General features: G+C 43.9%; 1 protein-coding gene across 10 annotated transcripts in view; it reads right to left on the reverse strand.

Annotated features, from left to right (window-relative positions):
* bcas3 (BCAS3 microtubule associated cell migration factor) overlaps window positions 1-20900 on the reverse strand; it is a 324466-nt gene that overhangs the window by 20772 nt on the left and 282794 nt on the right. For 9 of the 10 annotated variants that reach the window (XM_061680864.1, XM_061680865.1, XM_061680866.1 and 6 more), the window contains one exon: window positions 1500-1676. The exons of the other annotated variant lie outside the window; for it this stretch is intronic. In XM_061680864.1, coding sequence (XP_061536848.1) covers window positions 1500-1676 — 177 coding nt within the window. The remainder of the gene's footprint in view (window positions 1-1499; window positions 1677-20900) is intronic. 10 annotated transcript variants of the gene reach the window in all.

Genomic DNA, 20900 nt, shown 5'->3' on the forward strand with positions numbered 1-20900 from the left:
TGTCGATGAAGAACGCAGCTCTCTGCGAGAACTAAAGACACATGGATCATTGACATTTCAAATGCAACTTGCAGCCCTGGCTCTGCTCCCCAGCCCAGCGTTTCTCCTGGCTCGGAGTCTGGTGAGCCAGCACAGCTCTTGCCGTAAGAATATTAATAAGTGGAGGGAAAGAAACTACAGGATTCTACAGGAAATTCAAACTCTCAAATAACAAAATTGTATGGATATCTACCATACATTGTATGGTAGACATCTATCTAGCTATACCATTGGTGGGAAATCTACGGCCCGCGGGCCACATCTGGCCACATCTGGCCCATTGATCATTTCATTCCGGCCCACCAAAGATTGGTACAGAATCGCCCAAATCATATCAAAATCATGACTGCATTATTTGACCTTGTCCTGTAATGCCGAGTGGTTCCACCAGGTTGTCCTGTAATGACCAGTGGTTCCACCAGGTAGCGCAGTAGGTACTGTTCTGTTTTTACTCTGCTACTGCTCTGAACCCTTCTTCAACCATGAGTGGCCCAGTGAAAAGAAAAGTCGACAGTGAGTGCCGAGTGTTTAATATAGAATTGCCTACAAAATACTTTTTCACTGAAGCCCGGTCAAAGGCTGTATGTCTAATTTGTTAAGAAACCATTGTGGTTTTAGAGGAATACAACATCAGCTGTGAGTAGTCAACCAAGCATGCTGATTATGCTAAGAGCCAATCAACACAGTAACTGATGGCTGCGGGTCAGCGGTTAAAATCAAGCTCGCAGGCTCAGCAAAACACCTATATCTGACAAACTGCCATCTAAGATTTGGTCACACAAGACCATGAAACAGCGCCACGGGAGCTGCAGATGGAACTGATTGATTGATCTCCAGTGTGATACTGTCTTAAAAAAGAAGTTCAACTCTCAAACTAGATGAGTTTTATGCTTCATTAAGCGCAGACAAATTTTCAAAAAATCCAGAAGATGGCACAGAGGATGCTGGTGGTGTATGGCACACGTGTGTGTGAACAGACTTGTAGTGTGATGAACACCAACAAAACATCACATAGATGCTAGCTTAGTGATGAACACCTCAGATGTGTTCTGAGAATTCCCACAACAAAACTAACACCAGACTTTGATGCACAGGTAAAAAGGTGATCAACAAAACAACGCTGTTCCCATTAAAAGTAAATCTAAGTATTAACACTACAATGCCTTTTTTTGTTTTTGTTTATTTTTTTATCTGTAAGCATCTGGTCCTGGCTTGGCCTGCCTGTCAAATTTTAAAAGTCAATGTTTGTCCAACCCTGATCTATACTGTATCATTATATCGCAAAGCTTGAATTGGTATTGTGACGTATCACTGAAATTGTTCTAAATTGTGAAAATTGTGAGTGGCCCAACTTCAAAGCATTGCATTTGTCATGGCTCCCCAAGTGGCCATAGCAAAATGTTTCATTGAAGGGTATGTTTGTGTTTGCAAAAGTGTATGTTTTTCATAGCTGTACTGACCTGTAGCAGACCCTTCTATATCCCGAGAAGGAAAGTCAGACATAGCATCTGCCAATCTCTCCCTGAGGCCTTCATCACTGGCATCTGTAAAGCTGATATTGTGCCGGGGAACACCAAAGCTCTCAGGCCAGCTCCCACATACCTCCAGAAGGGTCACACAACGCCCATCAAAAGAATCTGCAAATAAACATTTTAGAATTACGACAAAAGAAACTCACAGGGGTATCAGTATTACCAGTAATGGAAAGTACAAAAGAAATCAGTTGATGTAACATTGCTTCTTGCCATTATTTTCTGTTCTCTAGTAATTAATAAACTGTTCTCTAGTAATTAATAAACTTTCTCCACACTACCTTATGTTCCATTATCTATAAATTAATTTTGTCTAATGGTATCTATTAATTAATTTGTAGTTGCTGCATCAACCAAAGAGAAATTTGTTTCTGAGCCGTATTTAACAGTTTGACCATTGCACGTATGTTTGTCAAGTCAAGTTTATGTGTACAGGCCTGAATCACAAAAGAGTCTCAAAGGGCTTCACAGGCCCACAGTTGGAAATGATTGATGACATCCCCTAATCTAAACACCACATTCGGGCAACGAAAAACTCAAAACCCCATTTGGGGACAGAGGAAATCTTAAGAAGGGACTGCAGATGGGGGGTTGTGGGGTGGTGACCAGGATTACCAGGCTGCAATGGATGTTGACTGTGCACCATTTATCACAAAGTCTGGTGCTGAACAATGTTCATTACGATGGCAAGATGCTGTACAATGTTCATTAAGATCGCATAAGAGTCAATTTAAAGAGAAAAGGTGCCACATGTAGACGCCTTCGGGAAAGTTGTTCTGCCTCAGAAGGTTTGACCCAGTTGGTCAAACCGCAACATCCTCAGATCCGGTCAACGTCATCTAGCCCTCTCTCTGAGCAGGAAACGGAAGGGGGAGGAGATAGGACAAGCGGCAGTAAAACAGGCAAACGTACTTTAACTAAATGCCATAGAATACAATAAGTTTTAAGTCGGGATTCAAACATTTCTACTGAGGTACCAGCTCTAATATCCGTGGAGACCAAATAGAAAATGCTCGAGAGTCCGCAGACTTCTTTCTGGCCCTTGGAGTCACCAAAAGACCAGCGTTTGGTGAGTGCTTCGGGACGGAACATACAGTACAACTAAGTCAAGAGATAAGAGGGTGCTAACGTATGTAATATTTTATGAGTAAGTAACAGGACCTTAAAATTGCATCTCAGGAGCCAACGCAAGTAGGCCAGAATGGGGGTAATATGATCAAACCTTCTCGTCCTCGTCTTGCTGCAGCGTTTTGTACTAACTGCAGGCTTTTAACACTACACATGGGAAGACCAGAAAGCAGCACGTTACAATAGTCAAGGCGAGACCTAACAAATGCGTGGACTATGATCTCTGCGTCACTAGCGGATAGGATGGGCTGTATCCTAGCGATATTGCAAAGATGAAAACATGCAGTTTTGGAAATATTGGGTTAGATGTGGAGAAAAACCTGACATGCTCGAAAAAAACTGACTGAAATTTTGGAATCAGCATGCCAATTTTAGTTTCAATCAGCATAAAAATCTAACTCGACAGAAACATTTGTTCAAATTGTTCCCCAGTGTAATCAACAGCTGTTTTCTCAGGATTAAGGAGCAAAACATTTCAGGACAGTCACTGTTTAATCTCACCGAAACACAACTCCAGATTAGAGCAATCATGCAGACTAGTTAGTTTGTATATCTGAGTATTGTCGGCATAACAGTGAAAGCTAATCTTATATTTGGGGATGATATAGCCCAGCGACAGCATATAAATACTGAAAAAAAGAGGGCTGAGTACCGATCTCTGCGGGACTCCTCAAGTGACATATTAATACTTAGAGGTCACATTACCATGAATTACAGAGTGCGTTCTAACCAAGAAAGTGCTGGGCCTGTAATACCGATATGCATTTCAAGGCGCTCTAGTAGTATATTGTGATCAACGGTATCAAAGGGAGCGCTGAGGTTGAGCAATATTAGTATTGATGAGGTGTCACAATTCATAGCCTGTAAAAGATCATTCATCACTTTTGCAAGGGTCATTTCAGTAGAGCGCTCTGGCCTGAATCCGGACTGAAGAAGTTCAAATACAGTAGATGGCTAGAGGCCATGCGATCAATAATTTGTTGTACTACAATTTTTTAAAAGAACTTTAGATTTGACACAAAGACTCTCAGGGTCGAGGTTGGGTCTTTGAGTAAGGGTCGAATAATGGCTGTCTTCAAAGCTGCAAGTACAGCACCGGAGGTGAGTGATAAATTATTAATATTTAACAGGTCCTAAGTTAAAAGCAGCTCTTTAATGAGTTTCCCAGGAAGAGGAAGAGGAAATCATCAACTGAAAAGGAGGAGCTGTTGGAAGTAGACTGCTTTTGGGTTAGCATTGCTACTGTATCAAATAATTATTTGTGGTTATTTTTCTCATGACAAATTATTTGGGAAAAATAATTAATTCTACCTGAGATGAGAGCTTGTTTGTATTTCAATATAATACAGTAGCAGTGGTAAAGGGAAGTACCATTACATTTGAGGTCGCAATGCCCTGGGTTAAAACCAAATCGAAAGTATTGCTGTTATTATGTGTCGGTTCACGTATTAATTGCATGAAACCAAAACTAACAATTATTGTCTGAAACGCTGCACTAAGAGGTTCCGATGGGAAATTCATATGAATATTAACGTCACCCATGACTCATATATTGTCTGTGTGGGTCAACAAGTCAGCAATAAATTCTGATAATTCATTTAAACAGTGAGAGTAAGGGCCTTGGGGGTAACTCACAAAGTTTTGGGGGAGATGCCTCATTAAGTGGGACCAATCATATTAAGATTATGGTGACAAGATCAAAATCTTATCATGATCTAAAATCTCCTATTTTCATTTAAAGTGGGCTAATCGGTGCTATTTGTATTCATAGTAGTAATATTAATGATTGCATAGTCTAGAACAGGGGTGTCAAACGTTCTTCCCGTCAGGCAGGTTTTAGTTAATTTATACATATAAACTCTTATTTTGAAACTCATGCTTTTATTTTGACAGAAGCACCTTAGAACCAGAAGTCGCGTGACGTGACATGGACGAAGCTGAGAAAGAGAAAAGATCGGCGCGGCAGCGCACGCCTCCAATCCATTGCAGTAAGAGAGTGAGGCTTTGTGTGAAGCAATGCCTGTGTATCATATCACGTATTGTTTGTGAAGTAATTTATTGTGCAAATGTGCACACGTTCAGTTAAAAACGAGTTTGTGAAGTTCATTGGGACATGGGTTTATTAAATCGTGGATAAAAATGGTTGGGTTACGTCAGACAAACAAATCATAAGAGTGACTGGCTGCGGCGACGACCCCCTGACAGGGAAAAGCTAAAAGTCACTTCTTTCGTGAGATGTAGGCTATAATAATTTGATGCATTTTAATAGTTGGAGCGGGGTTGCTAATACTGACTAATGCTAACCTCAGCGTCTGTTCCAGACACTGGACCAGAGCAGTTTGGTCAAACTAATATTTCTGGAGAAGAACGTCTCTGTCCCTGTAGATTGACTTAAAGTTGGCGGGGAAGTCAAGGTTTCAGATAGGGTCATATGTTCTTCAATGAGTCTTTTTCCCAAAGACCAGGATATGAAGTTTTCCCTAGGTGTCTAGAAATAGTATGTCAGCTCTTCCAAATGCTGGTGATCAGATACTGTAAGTGCATGACTCATCTCTCTTTCTGAAGCGTGGATATTATTCATGTTGTTGTTTAGTGTTCAGAGTGATAAGCGAACTTGCAGCAGTTGTGTTTTGTTGGTTGACCATTTTGGTTTGTAAAGACCATATGAGACTGTATCATCATGCTTGATCTGGGGTGGCACACCCAAATCTCTCTGGAAGTGTCAGTTTCTAAAAATTAGGTTTCTATAATCGTGCGGAAGGAATTTTCCAAAAGGCCAAATATATTCTTTTTAAAGAACAATTCTTTGTTTAATGTCTGAATTTAGAGCAACAGAAGCACTGTAAATACTCCCACATTTTAGTAGCCAGTGAAAAGAAATCTATATCAGGTTGATTCAAAAAGACCTGATATCCTGGCAGAAATGATGAAAGTTAGAAGTTCTCCTTTGCCTGTTCTCAGTCTTACTGTTTGTTGTTGGTTCATCAGTTGGGTTTAAAACGCCAAGTAGTTAATCTTCTCTGGACCCATAGTACAACTGGACAATTTCCTAAGGGACTGTGATATCTTGTAAAGTACACAAAAACTGCAGATTTTTGGTATCTTGACATACTTTGAGAGGTAAGTCTTTTTTTTTTTTTTTTAAGTTTTTTTTTTTTCTACCCCCCTCCCTCCCCTGCCAAAGGATACATTACTGATTGTGAGTGCCCACTGGATATACCTACCATATCTTCTGTCCAAATTTGAAGATATTAAAGGGTTAAAGTGAACTCCGATTGCTGATGTTTGGTATATATGGTCTCGTTCGACTTGAGTAACATAACAATAAGATACAACTTTCGATAAACATTTCCAGATTGATATATTTTTACAAATCGTAATTTCAACATAGGCCGCCATTGCTTTTTCGTCACAGTTGCATCCTGGGTAATGACGTCAAATGGGGATGTGCCCGACGCCCGGAGTTTTTTAGCAGTAGCCACAGTAGCAGCCCCTGGCAGCGATGAACTCTGTCCTGTCGTTCATACCCAGACATATACCGGTTCATACCGGTGAGCTCTCTCATGAGCTGGGGGCGATCAAAGGCTTCGAACAACCGCGGATCTATCGGCAGCTCAACTCTTCTGGCCACATCCTCCCACCGGTTCCTCAACTTGATCTTTCTGGGAACGCTATGAATGCTTACCTCCTTCTCGTGATGTGATACAACTGGACATTCCATACCATTCAACAGTTCATGTTTTACAGTGGGTACGGAAATTGTTCAGACCCCCTTAAATTTGTGATATTGCAGCCATTTGCTAAACTCATTTAAGTTCATTTTTTTTCCTCATTAATGTACACACAGCACTCCATATTGACAGAAAAAAAAACGAATTGTTGAAATTTTTGGAGATTGACTAAAAAATAAAAAATAAATATCACACAGCCATATGTATTCAGACACTTTGCTGTGACAATCATATTTAACTCGGGTGCTGTCCATTTCTTCTGATCATCCTTGAGATGGTTCTCCACCTTCATTGGAGTCCAGCTGTGTTTGATTATACTGATTGGACTTGATCAGGAAAGCCACACACCTGTCTATATAAGACCTTACAGATCACAGTGCATGTCAGAGCAAATGAGACTCATGAGGTCAAAGGAACTGCCTGAAGAGCTCAGAGACATAATTGTGGTAAGGCACAGATCTGGCCAAGGTTACAAAAAAATTCTGCTGCACTTAAGGTTCCAAAGAGCAACCTGACAGAACTGGAGAGGATCTGCAAGGAGGAATGGCAGAGGATCCCCAAATCCAGGCGTGAAAAACTTGCTGCATCCTTCCCAAAAAGACTCATTAGCTCAAAAGGGTGTTTCTACTAAATACTGAGCAAAAGGTCTGAATACTGATGGGTGTGTGATATTTCAGTTTTTCTTTAATAAATTTGCAAAAATGTCAACAATTTCATTTTATTTCTGTCAATATGGGGTGGAGCTGTGTGTACATTAGTGAGGGGGGAAATGAATTGAAATGGCTGAAATATAACAAAATATAACAAATACTGAAAAATTTAAGGGGGTCTGTATACTTTCCGTACCCACTGTGTATCTTGATTCCCTAAATTGTGACAAAGCTGGTCAATAGTAATTCACTTATTTTTGTGTTAATTGCTATTTTGGAATCATCAGAAACACACAAAACAGTTTTTTTTTAAAATTATTATTATTAGATTATTATTATTAGATTATCATCACCTGCGCACTCTCGCACGCATGCACACACGTTTCAAAATATACCTACGTTATCAAATGCAGTGAATGGGTGGGTAATCATTCAGAGAGTGAACAATACGGAAGACGGACACCTCACCTGCTTCTTGCTAATGCATTAGCACCTGCCTCGGGCCTGCAGTTTCACTGACATAGTGTGGGTCCATACATAGGTATTCATAAAGAATCACATTACATTCAACCATTAAAAATAAGGGTTCTGTTCAGGAATGTACATAGATGACGACTATGTGTGATTTAAATTTTTTGTTGTTGTCTTTTGTAAAACGATTAATTAGAAACTTCATGGCAAACAATTACTGAAAAATTACAGATTTTGCAGATAACTCTAGCTATTTGCATTCCATCTATCATAGGAGGCAATTCTGTACAAAACATCAAGCCAAAAAAACAAAACATCTACCTGTGGTCCCTCCCACAGGTAGTGAGCTCATGAAAAGGGGAACCCACATTGCCTTTTCGGCAGTGCCCCAGGCCACGAGGCGCTCAACATCGAGCCCCACCTCCAGAGGGGGGCCCCGGTGACCCGTGTCCGGGCAAGAGAAAACGTGTTTCAATAGTTTTTTCTTCAAAGGGGGTCTTTGAGCCGTGCTTTGTCTGGACCCTCGCCTAGGACCTGTTTGCCATGGGTGACCCTGCCAGGTGCGTAAAGCCCCAGACAACCCCTAGGATCATTGGGACACACAAACCCCTCCACCATGATAAGGTGATGGCTCCAGGAGGAGTTCAACCAACCCATATTTCAAATGATACTGAACATGAACAAACTTATAATATGTTGCAATGAACAAATGAAAACAGAACAATAAAAAAATAATAAAAACTGAACACAACAAACATTACATAAATATTATATTATATTTTTTAAAGTTTTCTAAAGTTTGTACATTTGGAAAATAAATGCAATGCACAATGATAATTTAATAATTTTGAGTGCAACCAGATACACACACATTTCTGTCAATAATTTGTTAGTAATATGAGATGGAATTCAAAACACATGCACTGATTTGTTGTTGTATCCCTCCATCATGTTCAAATCCAGTGGGATTAAAAGCCACTATCCACACAGCTGTTAGCCCCCACGTACTGGCCCTACTTATCCTCACAGCCAGTGCTACTTTCCTTAAAGATTAAATCCCACTGAATCAATGTGTGTGTGTGTGAGTGAGTGCATGTGCTTGCATCAGAATCACCTCCCTATGAGCTAAAAATCTGCATGTGTGAAATTGTTACAAATTACAGAAACAATTTGTACAAAACTTTGAATAAGACATATTTACACAATTACGATAGCCCACACTTAAAGTGAAAGTAAACCCTACATGTCAAAACTTCGTACCATTATCTGATACTGTTACTTAAATCCATCCATCTATTTTCTGAGCCGCTACTCCTCACTAGGGTTGCGGGCGTGCTGGAGCCAATCCGAGCTGTCATCGGGCAGGAGGCAGGGTACACCCTGAACTGATTGCCAGCCAATCGAAGGGCACATACAAGCAAACAACCATTCGCACTCACATTCACACCTACGGGCAATTTTGAGTCTTCAATTAACCTACCATGCATGTTTTGGGGATGTGGGAGGAAACCAGAGTCCCCGGAGAAAACCCACAAAGGCACGGAAGAACATGGAAACCCCACACAGGCGATACCGGATTTTAACCCGGGTCTTCAGAACTGTGAGACAGATGTGCTAACCAGTCGCCCACCATGCCGCCACTCAGTATTTTTGCACAAAAAACAAAAACGTTTAAAACACTGCATCGAAAACCTTTAAAACACCGCCAATTTTACGTGCGCAAAAGTTACGGTAATGTGACATGAATCTGCCCCTCCTTCCAGCAAAAAGGAGGAAGTGATGTCACAACGTCGCTACTAGCTAGTTAGCTCGTTCGCTTTTGTTTAAGCAAGCCTAGTTTGTTAAAAATGGATTGGTAGGAACTGCAACTGTGTCAGGCTGCCACCATCAAAGTCGCGAGCTTACTGTGCACTCAGGTAACTTGCTGCTCGCCGCTAACTTGCTGGCGAGCTAAGGCCGTATTCCACCATTTAATCTGTCGTGGCGGCAATCCCCGAACACGTTGGTGGACACCAACGGTGAGGGATGCCGTCAAGCTGAAGAAGGAGTCCTATTGGGCGTTTTTGGCCTGTGGGACTCCTGAGGCAGCTGATGGGTACCGGCTGGCCAAGCGGAATGCAGCTCTGGCAAAAACTCGGGTATGGGAGGAGTTCGGTGAGGCCATGGAGAAAGACTTCCGGACGGCTTCGAGGAAATTCGGGTCCACCATCCGACGTCTCAGGAGAGGAAAGCAGTGCACCACCAACACTGTGTATAGTGGGGATGGGGCGCTGCTGACCTCGACTCCGGATGTTGTGAGTCGGTGGGGAGAATGCATGTGTTGTGAGTCAGTGGGGAGTTAACATGCCTCTGCAACACCGCGTGGACATCGGGGACAGTGCCTCTGGATTGGCAGACTGGGGTGGTGGTCCCCCTTTTTAAGAAGGGGGACCGGAGGCTGTGTTCCAACTACAGGGGGATCACACTCCTCAGCCTCCCTGGTAAGGTCCATTCAGGGCTGCTGGAGAGGAGGGTCCGTCGGGAAGTCGAATCTCAGATTCAGGAGGAGCAGTGTGGTTTTCGTCCTGGCCGTGGAACAGTGGACGAGCTCTACACCCTCGGCAGGGTCCTTGAGGGTGCATGGGAGTTTGCCCAACCAGTCTACATGTGTTTTGTGGACTTGGAGAAGGTGTTCGACCGTGTCCCTCGGGGAGTCCTGTGGAGGGTGCTTCGGAATTATGGGGTACCGAACCCCCTAATACGGGCTGTTCGGTCCCTGTACGACCGGAGTCAGAGTTTGGTCCGCATATCCGGCAGTAAGTCGGACTCATTCCTGGTGAAGGTTGGACTCCGCCAAGGCGGCCCTTTGTCGCCGATTCTGTTCAGAACTTTTATGGACAGAATTTCTAGGCGCAGCCAAGGTGTAGAGGGGGTCCGGTTTGGTGGCCTCAGTATTGCATCTCTGCTTTTTGCTGATGATGTGGTTCTGTTGGCTTCATCAAGCCGTGAGCTCCAACTCTCAATGGAGCAGTTCACAGCCAAGTGTGAAGCGGCTGGGATGAGAATCAGCACCTCCAAATCTGAGACAATGGTCCTCAGTCAGAAAAGGGTGGCATGCCCTCTCCAGGTCGGGGATGAGATCCTGCCCCAAGTGGAGGAGTTCAAGTATCTTGGGGTCTTGTTCACGAGTGAGGGAAGAATGGAACGGGAGATCGACAGGCGGATCGGTGCAGCGTCTGCAGTGAGGCGGACTTTGTATCGGTCCGTTGTGGTAAAGAAGGAGCTAAGCCGAAAGGCGAAGCTGTCAATTTACCGGTCGATCTTCGTTCCTACCCTCACCTATGGTCACGAGCTGTGGGCCGTGACCGAAAGAACAAGATCCCGGATACAAGCGGCCGAAATGACTTTCCTCCGCAGGGTGTCCGGGCTCTCCCTTAGAGATAGGGTGAGAAGCTCGGTCATCCGGGAGGATCTCAGAGTAGAGCCGCTGCTCCTCCGCATTGAGAGGAGCCAGATGAGGTGGCTGGGTCATCTGATTCGGATGCCTCCCGGACGCCTCCCTGTTGAGGTGTTCCGGGCACGTCCCACCGGGAGGAGACCCCGGGGACGACCCAGGACACGCTGGAGAGACTACGTCCTTCGGCTGGCCTGGGAACGCCTCGGGATCCCTCTGGAAGAGCTGGATGAAGTGGCTGGGGAGAGGGAAGTCTGGGCGTCCCTGCTAAAGCTACTGCCCCCGCGACCCGACCCGGATAAGCGGTAGAAAATGGATGGATGGATGGATGAATATATGAAACTTTTGAATTAATATGAATAGTGCAATAATTAATCAGTCGCTACTTCACTGATATCGTCTACTGCAGGTTTCTTCTTGAACGTAAGCCCTTCGATAAACGAGGGATTAATGTCCACTATATTGCCAATTCTGCCAGGCTATGTAATTTTAAGAGCACAACTATATATGCTCTCTGCTCTGTGGGAACGACTATTACTGGATTAATTGGGGGCCTTCTCTGCCTCTTCTTCTTGCTCTTAATTACATGCTACATTTCGCTGCACAATGTGGTACAACACTGAACAACACACTAACATAGGAATTGCTTGTTTTCTGTAAAAAAAAAAAAAAAAAAAAAAAAAATTTAAAAAAAACACGGTTAAAAATCTGCAAATGCTAAACTCCAGTTTAGCAGGGATTTACTGTACTAGTTAGACCTGACCACAAAATCAGTTTGCAAACAAAACGTAATACAATATGAAGACTGTTATATGACTTACATGTCACAATGTAACCAAGACAATATTATCATCTCACAATGTAGGCATGTCTCTCAACACATATTGTCCGAAAGTATATTTCGAGGGTGTCATGCCAGTGTTTCTGGGTTACATATGCAGTTAAGACAACAATGTCTGGTAGGTACAAATACAATTAGGCCTTAATGCAGGGTAGCTAATTGAACATGTAACTTTTTTATTACGGGTTCTGTGTAATGGGCTGTGCAGGTAAAGTGAAAATAAGCACTACTCGGAAAACAGGAGGTTTGTAAATGAAGGTAGTTCACGTGTGCCAAAGTTTTTCATGTATATGTATGTATGTATGTATATATATATATATATATATATATATATATACTGTATATATTAGAGTTTACACCAATCTGATCGGCTTGATCGGTATTGGCTGATAATTTGCATTTGATGCTAATCGGCTTTCATGTCATAACGCCCCGATCCGATGAATGACGTCATTGATCGGCTCTGCAAAAGACATTCGCTAGTTTGTTTTTTGCCTTGTCGCGTGTCTTTTGACGTAGTACTGTAAATATCTGACTGTCAATAAAGTTATTTTTAAAAAAAAAACATCGGCGGTGTGGGACAGACAACACGTAATGCCTGGATCACTCTATGACAAATTTGGTCTTTCAAGATGGCACAATGTCTGACTTCTGCAATAAAATCTTGTATTCTGATACCTCAACTCAAACATGACCGGATCCACTCGTTTCCATGGCGACGACAACAACAATGGATAGCATCGCATGTATGATAAGAACGAAATGGGGAGAAAATGTGGTGGCGGTCACCGGTACTCGGGACAGGACTTTAATTCAAGGATTGCTTCAGGTACGTTCACCTACTTTTAATATGATACGGCTTGCAAGCAGACAACAAAATGTTATCTAGCCTAGCAAGCTCGTGCTAGCACTAACAGTTGTACCAGCATTCTGTCGAATCATGCTCTAAAGTTTCGGTGTGTGTGAAGTAATTTAAGTACATCCATCCATCCATTTTCTGAGCCGCTTCTCCTCACAGGGGTCGCGGGTGTGCTGGACCCTATCCCAGCTATCATCGGGCAGGAGACGGGGTACACCCTGAACTGGCTGCCAGCCAATCGCAGGGCACATACAAACAAACAACCAGTCACACTCACATTCACACTTACGGGCAATTTAGAGTCTCCAATTCATGCATGTTTTTGGGATGTGGGAGGAAACCGGAGTGCCCGGAGAAAACCCACGCAGGCACGGGGAGAACATGCAAACTCCACACAGGCGGGGTTCAATCCCCGGTTCTCAGAACTGTGAGGCTGACGTTCACCGTGCCGCCATTTTAATATCATGGAAAGGTTTATTTATTTCCATAATTCCATTCAAAAAATAAAACTTCTAAAGATTATAGATTCAGGGCCCACAATTAAAATTATTCTTATTTATTTGTTTACTTTTAGATATTTTGGGTTTCCAGCTCATGAAACCCACGAAATCAGGAATTCCAAAAATTAGAATACTGTGAAGAAATAAGCCAAAACTTTGCAGGGCATAAATGTTTTAGACTGAGTGTCAAACACTAATCATCTACTCTGGCTCTCCTGGCGGTGGAGGGAGGGGGGTCCGCGTGGGACGGTGGGGGAAGTGAGTGGTTGGCTGGGGGGCCGGCAGAGCGCCCTGGCTCCCTCGGTGTGGGACGTGTCCGGTCCACCGGGCTGCTCCCCTGGGCCCGATCCCGCCCCTCGATTGATTGGGTGGGGTCCTCACCCTCCGCGGTGGGGGCACAGGAATGACAGGACACTTCTGTCAGTCTTTGTGCATGTGTGGGGCCACTCACTCATTGCAACAAATAACTCATGAAAATGCGAAATTGCTTGTGTATCCCCTCACTCATACTCTTGTCCTATAGACATTTTCATAGTCAATCCCACCCCACTTCAGTTGTACAGCCGGGTTCACGACCTTTGTCCTGCATGCTTCTTCTCCTGTCCTTGTCCTGTTCTAGCTTGTCCTGTCCTTCCCTCACATGTTGTAGCAGTACAGCCCCATACAACACTCATATTTAATGTTTCATTGTTGTAGATAACGTAATGACTTACTTTTCTCATCCTGTTGACAATTACTGCTTTGTCTTTTGTCTTTGTTTTCGCTCTCCCCTCTAGGAACTTTGTTCTGTTCGACTGATTCTCAATAAACTTCAATTATAATACTAAGAAACCACAGCGGAAGCTTAAAAACTCCACTGTGACACAGTAAAACTATTCCGGCTTTAAAGGGATACAGATCTTACATTCTGCTTGACCTAACAAAAAATAAAAAATAAAATAATAAATAAATAATAATAATAATCATCATCTACTAAACTCAAAGCAGAGTTTAGGTTCCCCCAGGTGTCATTAAATTGCTTCAGTTTGGTTCAATTGTCTCAGTTGACAACTGTCCAGAAGACCATCATTGATACCCTCCATAGGATGGGTAAGCCACAAACGTTCATAGCTAAGAGGCTGGCTGTTCACAGAGTGCTGTATCCAAGCATATCAATTGAAAGTCTAGTAGACAGTTTACATGACTGACACAATTTCAGTCTTGTTCTAATGGGGCCCAATTAACATCACACACATACGTTTCTAGTCTTGCCATATTTCACACACTTCTTTCTAGTCTCACCCTAATGGGGCCCTGACGCAGGGATCGGACTCTTTGGTGATTTTACTAAATTTCAGTCACACCTTTCAATTTCTAAACCAAGTGAGTACAAGTGTCATTTTACACTTGTTGTAGGGTTTAAAAGGGTATTTTGTGTGTGATCCAGTGCAGCGCCTTATATGTTATTGCAATTGTAATCAGTTCTTAATGTGTTCTTGTCCTTTGTCTGAATTCCAGGTGACAGACATGCAGTATCCTGCTGTGGCAGTAGAACATGAGATATTCACTGCAGATCAGACTTCCAACGCGGACTCAAAGGATGATGATGCTAGCACACAGGTAATGGACTATTGTAGACACTGTCTTAAATAATATTTATTTGAAAATGTACAGTATATTACTCATAATGTCACATGTTGACTTTTCTGATACAGCTGTTCAGACAGAATTACTCATCAGATATTATGTTTGTTGTGTGTGTTTGCTTTGTTACATTTTGTTAAGCCATGTGGCAGATAAAAATAAATCAAACGCTAGTTCACAGAACGTCTTTTTGGAAGACTCAAAATTTCCCTTAGGTGTGAATGTGAGATCGAATGGTTTGTTTGTTTATATGTGCCCTGCGATTGGCTGGCGACCAGTTCAGGGTGTAGTCTGCCTTTCGCCCGAAGTCAGCTGGGATAGGCTGCAGCGCCCCGCGACTCTAATCAGGATAAGCCGCTGAGCCGCTTCTCCTCACTAGGGTCGCGGACGTCCTGGAGCCTATCCCAGCAGTCATCGGGCAGGAGGCGTGCCGCCTGCGTATAAGATGTGTTCAGAAATTCAATTTGACGCCTCAACGCTATTCTGAGAGTGTACACTACATCAGGTTTCTGAAAGATGGATATTTCGGAACACACCCATAATGTGGCTGAGGCAGTGTTGAACTCTGGGTAATGTAGACATAATGCCCGTTTTTGGCGCCGTCAATGCGTTACAAAGAAAATTTCCCAACACCTTTAAATTTGTCCCATAGACGTTAGTTTTTAGCATTTATTTGGCTACCGGGCAACATTGTAGGGTCGGAAAAATAAGTTTGGACATTTCCTAGAAAATCAATAGTGCTGAAACAAACCTCAAATGTTATATACTGTATGTTTGTGAGTCCTGGTTTTGAGAGAGATGAGTCAAGCCAACTTCAGTAAACCGAGGATACACGATGCTAGCATGCAGTTAGCCAGCCCCCATAAAAAGTAGTGGGCATAAAAGTGGTAGATAATCATCGACTGTTATAATTCCTACATCGTTTACCCGATGTGGATGTAAATACCCTCAAATTAAAGATGAACGTCTGTAATTAAGGCACGTCTTGTTCGTTTTAATTTAAATCCATTGTGGTGTTGTTTATAGCCAAAAAGATGAGAATAGTGTCAATGTTCCATGAATGAAGAGATTAAAGTTTATGGAGTGAACCTTATGAGCTCAGTTCATTCACCTAATATTTTTAGTAGATAGATAATATAATCCCTGCTCTACCCCAATTGGATATGAATTATGAAACATGTCTATGTCACATAAGACTTGGGCTTTTATTTAGATTTATTTTGAGGATATAGACCAGTGTTTTACAGTGTTATGTTGAGCCAAGGCACCCATTTTACATGACAAAAACCTCACAGTCGTATCACATTTGTTTAATTGAACACAAAGCTAATATATTTGCAGGAAGCCAGGACTTATTCTGTTCTATGAAGGGCCTGTCGATCTCCCATTCTTCCCACACTCGTGACCAAGATACTTGAACTCCTCCACTTGGGGCAGGATCTCATCCCCGACCCGGAGAGGGCACGCCACCAAATCTGAGACCATGGTCTCAGATTTGGAGGTGCTGATTCTCATCCCAGCCGCTTCACACTCAGCTGCGAACTGCTCCAGTGAGAGTTGGAGGTCACGGCTTGATGAAGCCAACAGAACCACATCATCTGCAAAAAGCAGTGATGCAATACAGAGGCCACCAAACCGGACCCCCTCTACGCCTCGGCTTGCGCCTAGAAATTCTGTCCATAAAAGTTATGAACAGAATCGGTGACAAAGGGCAGTCTTGGCGGAGTCCAACCCTCACCGGAAACGAGTCCGATTTACTGCCCATATCAGGGGGTTCGGTACCCCATACTCCCGAAGCACCCCCCACAGGACACGGTCAAATGCCTTCTCCAAGTCCACAAAACACATGCAGACTGATTGGGCGAACTCCCATGCACCCTCGAGGACCCTGCTAAGGGTGAAGAGCTGGTCCACTGTTCCACGGCCAGGACGAAAACCACACTGCTCCTCCTGAATCTGAGATTCAACTTCCCGACGGACCCTCCTCTCCAGCACCCATGAATAGACCTTACCAGGTAGGCTGAGGAGTGTGATCCCCCTGTAGTTGGAACACACCCTGCGGTCCCCCTTCTTAAAAAGGGGGACCACCAACCCAGCCTGCCAATCCAGAGGCACTGTCCCCGATGTCCATGCGTGTTAACCAGGACAGCCCCACTATATCCAGAGCCTTTAGGAACTCCGCGCGAATCTCATCCACCCCTGGGGCCTTCCCACTGAGGAGCTTTTTAACCACCTCGGTGACCTCAACCCCAGAGATAGGAGAGCCCACCTCAGAGAACCCAGACTCTGTTCTCTCATGGGAAGGCATGTCTTGCGGTGCAAGTCCGGTGACACGGCCACAAAGTCGATCATCGAACTGCGACCATGCTGTTCGTTATGGACAATCCGTGATGAGCACAGAAGTCCAATAACAGAACACCGCTCGGGTTCTAATCAGGGGGGGGCGTTCCTCCCAATCACGCCCTTCCAGGTCTCACTGTCATTGCCCACGTGAGTATTGAAGTCCCCCAGCAGAACGATGGAGTCCCCAGCGGGAGCGCTCTCCAGCACCCCTTTCTAGTACTCCAAAAAGGGTGCGTACTCTGAACTGCTGTTTGGGGCATAGGCACAAACAACAGTCAGGACCCGTACCCCCACCCGAAGGCGGATGGAGGCTACCTTCTCGTCCACCGGGGTGAACCCCCAACGTACAGGCGCCGAGCCGGGGAGCACACCTGCTCGGCGCCTCTCACCGTGGGCAACTCCAGAGTGGTGTGGAAGAGAGTCCAACCCCTCTCGAGAGGACTTGCACCAGAGCCCAAGCTGTGCGCGGAGGCGAGTCTGACTATATCTAGTCGGAACTTCTCAACCTCACACACCAGCAGAGAGGTGAAATTCCATGTCCCCAGAGCCAGCTTCTGTAGCCTGGGATCGGATCGCCAAGATCCCCGCCTTCGGCCACCGCCCAGCTCACATTGCACCCGACCCCTATGGCCCTCCCACCGGTGGTGAGCCCATGGGAAGGGGGACCCACGTTACCCTTTCGGGCTGAGCCCGGCCGGGCCCCATGGGTGCAGGCCTGGCCACCAGGCGCTCGCCTTCAAGCCCCACCTCCAGGCCTGGCTCCATCGGGGGGCCCCGGTGACCCGCGTCTGGGCAAGGGAAACCTGAGTCCATTTTTTTGTCGTCATCATAAGGGCTCTTTGAGACGTGCTTTGTCTGGTCCCTCACCTAGGACCTGTTTGCCATGGGTGACCCTGCCAGGGGCATAAAGCCCCAGACAACTTAGCTCCTTGGATCATTGGGACACACAAACCCCTCCACCACGATAAGGTGACGGCTCAAAGGGGCTGTGAAGATGTACTTTCAGTATATTTAAAAGTCAACGTGTACTGAACCAGGTTCGAAATGTTAGTGTTCCCCACAGAACCGGAATCTATTTGTGGTGCTGGATATCCGGTGGTTGGCTGGGGGTTTTGAGGGATGGGGAGGCGGTTAAAGTTAAACGAACACTTCCCGAATGATTTATAGTAAATTAAATTATTTCAATAAAAAGATACAAACAAATAAATAAATGCAAAGGAATTCATATTAAATTTAAAATTAAACACTTACAGGGCTCTACACTAATTTTTCCATTGATAGCACTGGACCACGCATGATGTAGTGTAGTCTGAGTGGGACCTGAACCCACGCTGCCCGCACCAAAGTCAGGCGAGTGTAACACTACAGCATCAGTGACCACCACTCAAATTACACCTGCAAAATATCTTACTGTGAATATGAAGTTTGCAACAGTGGCTGACGAAACAGGTCGTTTCTTTGATATCATTTTAAAAGACAGAATGGAAACATGTTCAGAAAAAAGCAAAGCATAACAACAGGCATGCATGTGTTTTCATGTATTCTGTTTTTTGACTTTTCATAAATGCCGTACTTAAATTAACGTAACAGCACCATTACTTTAACTTAATATCAGCATACATGGGGGGTTTGGATCAAGGGGGCAAAAAAACAATGTGGGATTTGAATATAAAATATTTGTTAGGAAACGAGCAGAACTTGATTTTTCGTAAACAATCTAGTTGTTTTCAAAACATGCAGTACTGTACATAAAAATATTATTATTATTAACTTGAAATTAACTTGTACAGTATACATTAACAGTATGAGCCGGGAGAGTATTCAGTTAAGTGGGACGCTGACACAGTTGCATATACTGTATATCCTAATTTGTTACACAAATGTCCTTTTCACAACTTTAAAACTGTGTCATTTTGGAGTCAATGGAGTTAGTGGCCCGCCACAAATAAATGTATGTGGGAAACCCTGTACATTACTACTTAATAGGTGTTACTCACGGTTTCGTGATGACAAGAGTTTGACTTCAATCCTAATTTACTTTTTGGAATTGGCGTAATTAGAAGTCAACCAGCACCACAGAATGGACTGGGTTCGACTATGGAGTTTCTACTACGCTTCCGGCATGGTGTTGGATCACAAAACAGGTTTTAGTACATTAAAATGACACCATTGATGTGAGAGAGAGAACCTAAAAACACCCTTTTAATGGATGTTCACATGCACAAAACAGTGCCGTGACTGGGCTGTGAACCCATACTGACACATCCTGCAAGTTGAATGGCTATAAGAGTGTGTCAGAGAAAGACATTCTGAGTGTCCCTGAGACTCCGATATCCTCAGGGGCCAACTGAGAGTGCTAGCTGGATGGCAAAAGAGGTTTGTGGCAGGTCTTGTGTTAATGGAGGTGTAAACTCACGGGGGTAGCGCCTACATATGTTTTTAAGTGCGTGTGTGTGTGTGCGTGTACGTACGTGTGTATGCACGTGTAGCTTCCTTTCTTTCATTTACATTAAGGCCAATGATTGTAAATCATTTATTCCCTTTGCAGTCTCAATGGTTGTTGTGCCTCTGTGGCGCTATCAATCTCCATTAATACCAGTTTCTGCCTTGAGGCCTTTTACTCATTACCACAGGCGCGCAGTGACAACTGCGCATGCGCATCCACACGGGTTTCTCCATTTGAGGATAATGGCTGTCACCGTGGTTCGCTGGAATCCTAAAGCTTTAGAAATGTCTTTGTAGCCCATTCCACACTGACAGATGTCAATTTCTTTATGAATCCTCTGTTCTTGAATTTCATTCACGGTTGAATTTCTTCATTGGTCGCAGCTTTTTGACATCTTTATGCCGATGTCATTCCTCTCTCTCTCTCTCTCTCTCTCTCTCTACTACGTCCAACAACATTTTCATAGGAAAATTACCTCTTATTACGTATTATTTTTGGTTTGTGAAGGGTCTTGGTATGGACTAAAGGATCTGTTGTGCTTCTACTCCTGCTGTGTGACGATCATTTCAAGACAGAGTGCATAACGCTTTGCTGGAAGCTGAACACCAGTTGTTTGTTCCACGCCACATTGGAGGCGGAAATCTGTTACGCTTGTGGCGGACGTTGCGCCTCCGCATCTTTGATCATCCCATCACAAAGCTAATAGCGTTTGTGACTGATGTGGTTCAAAAAAAAAAAAAAAAAGTCAGGAAATCATTATATTTTTGTAAAAAGAAAAAAAGAGATACTATTTATAGTGTGTATGTTATTTGTTGACTTGTAGAGTCTCCTTAATTAAGACAACAAATGGTTAATGCCTGCGTAATCACGTCAAAAATAGCTTTCCACATATGCATTTGCTCAGTGGAAGTTCTGCCTGCGCACATTAAGCCAATCCAGATGTGACCAGCAGCACTGTGTTCTTTACGAATGAAAATGAAAGTCGGAGCAATATTCAGGCACAGAACGTTTCCTAAAAAAGTAAACAGTCCGAAGTTCGAATGGCTCCAAAGAGGAAGCACTTGATGAGCAGAAAGATCTGTGCTGCGCTTCTTCTTTGCGTTGTGCAACCGTCATTGACTGTGCGTCTTGTTTCTATGTGCCCTGCGATTTGGCTGACGACCGGTTCAGGGTGTACCCCGCCTCTCGCCCAGAGTCAGCTGGGATGAGCGAGGCAGCCGTGCCGCCTGCGTATAAGGTGTGTTCATGTATCGATTGATACAGCGGCTCAATAATGCTCAAATGTTCTAATCATATTTCGTACG

The sequence above is a fragment of the Phycodurus eques genome, chromosome 7, assembly GCF_024500275.1.
Source record: "Phycodurus eques isolate BA_2022a chromosome 7, UOR_Pequ_1.1, whole genome shotgun sequence".
NCBI lineage: Eukaryota > Metazoa > Chordata > Actinopteri > Syngnathiformes > Syngnathidae > Phycodurus > Phycodurus eques.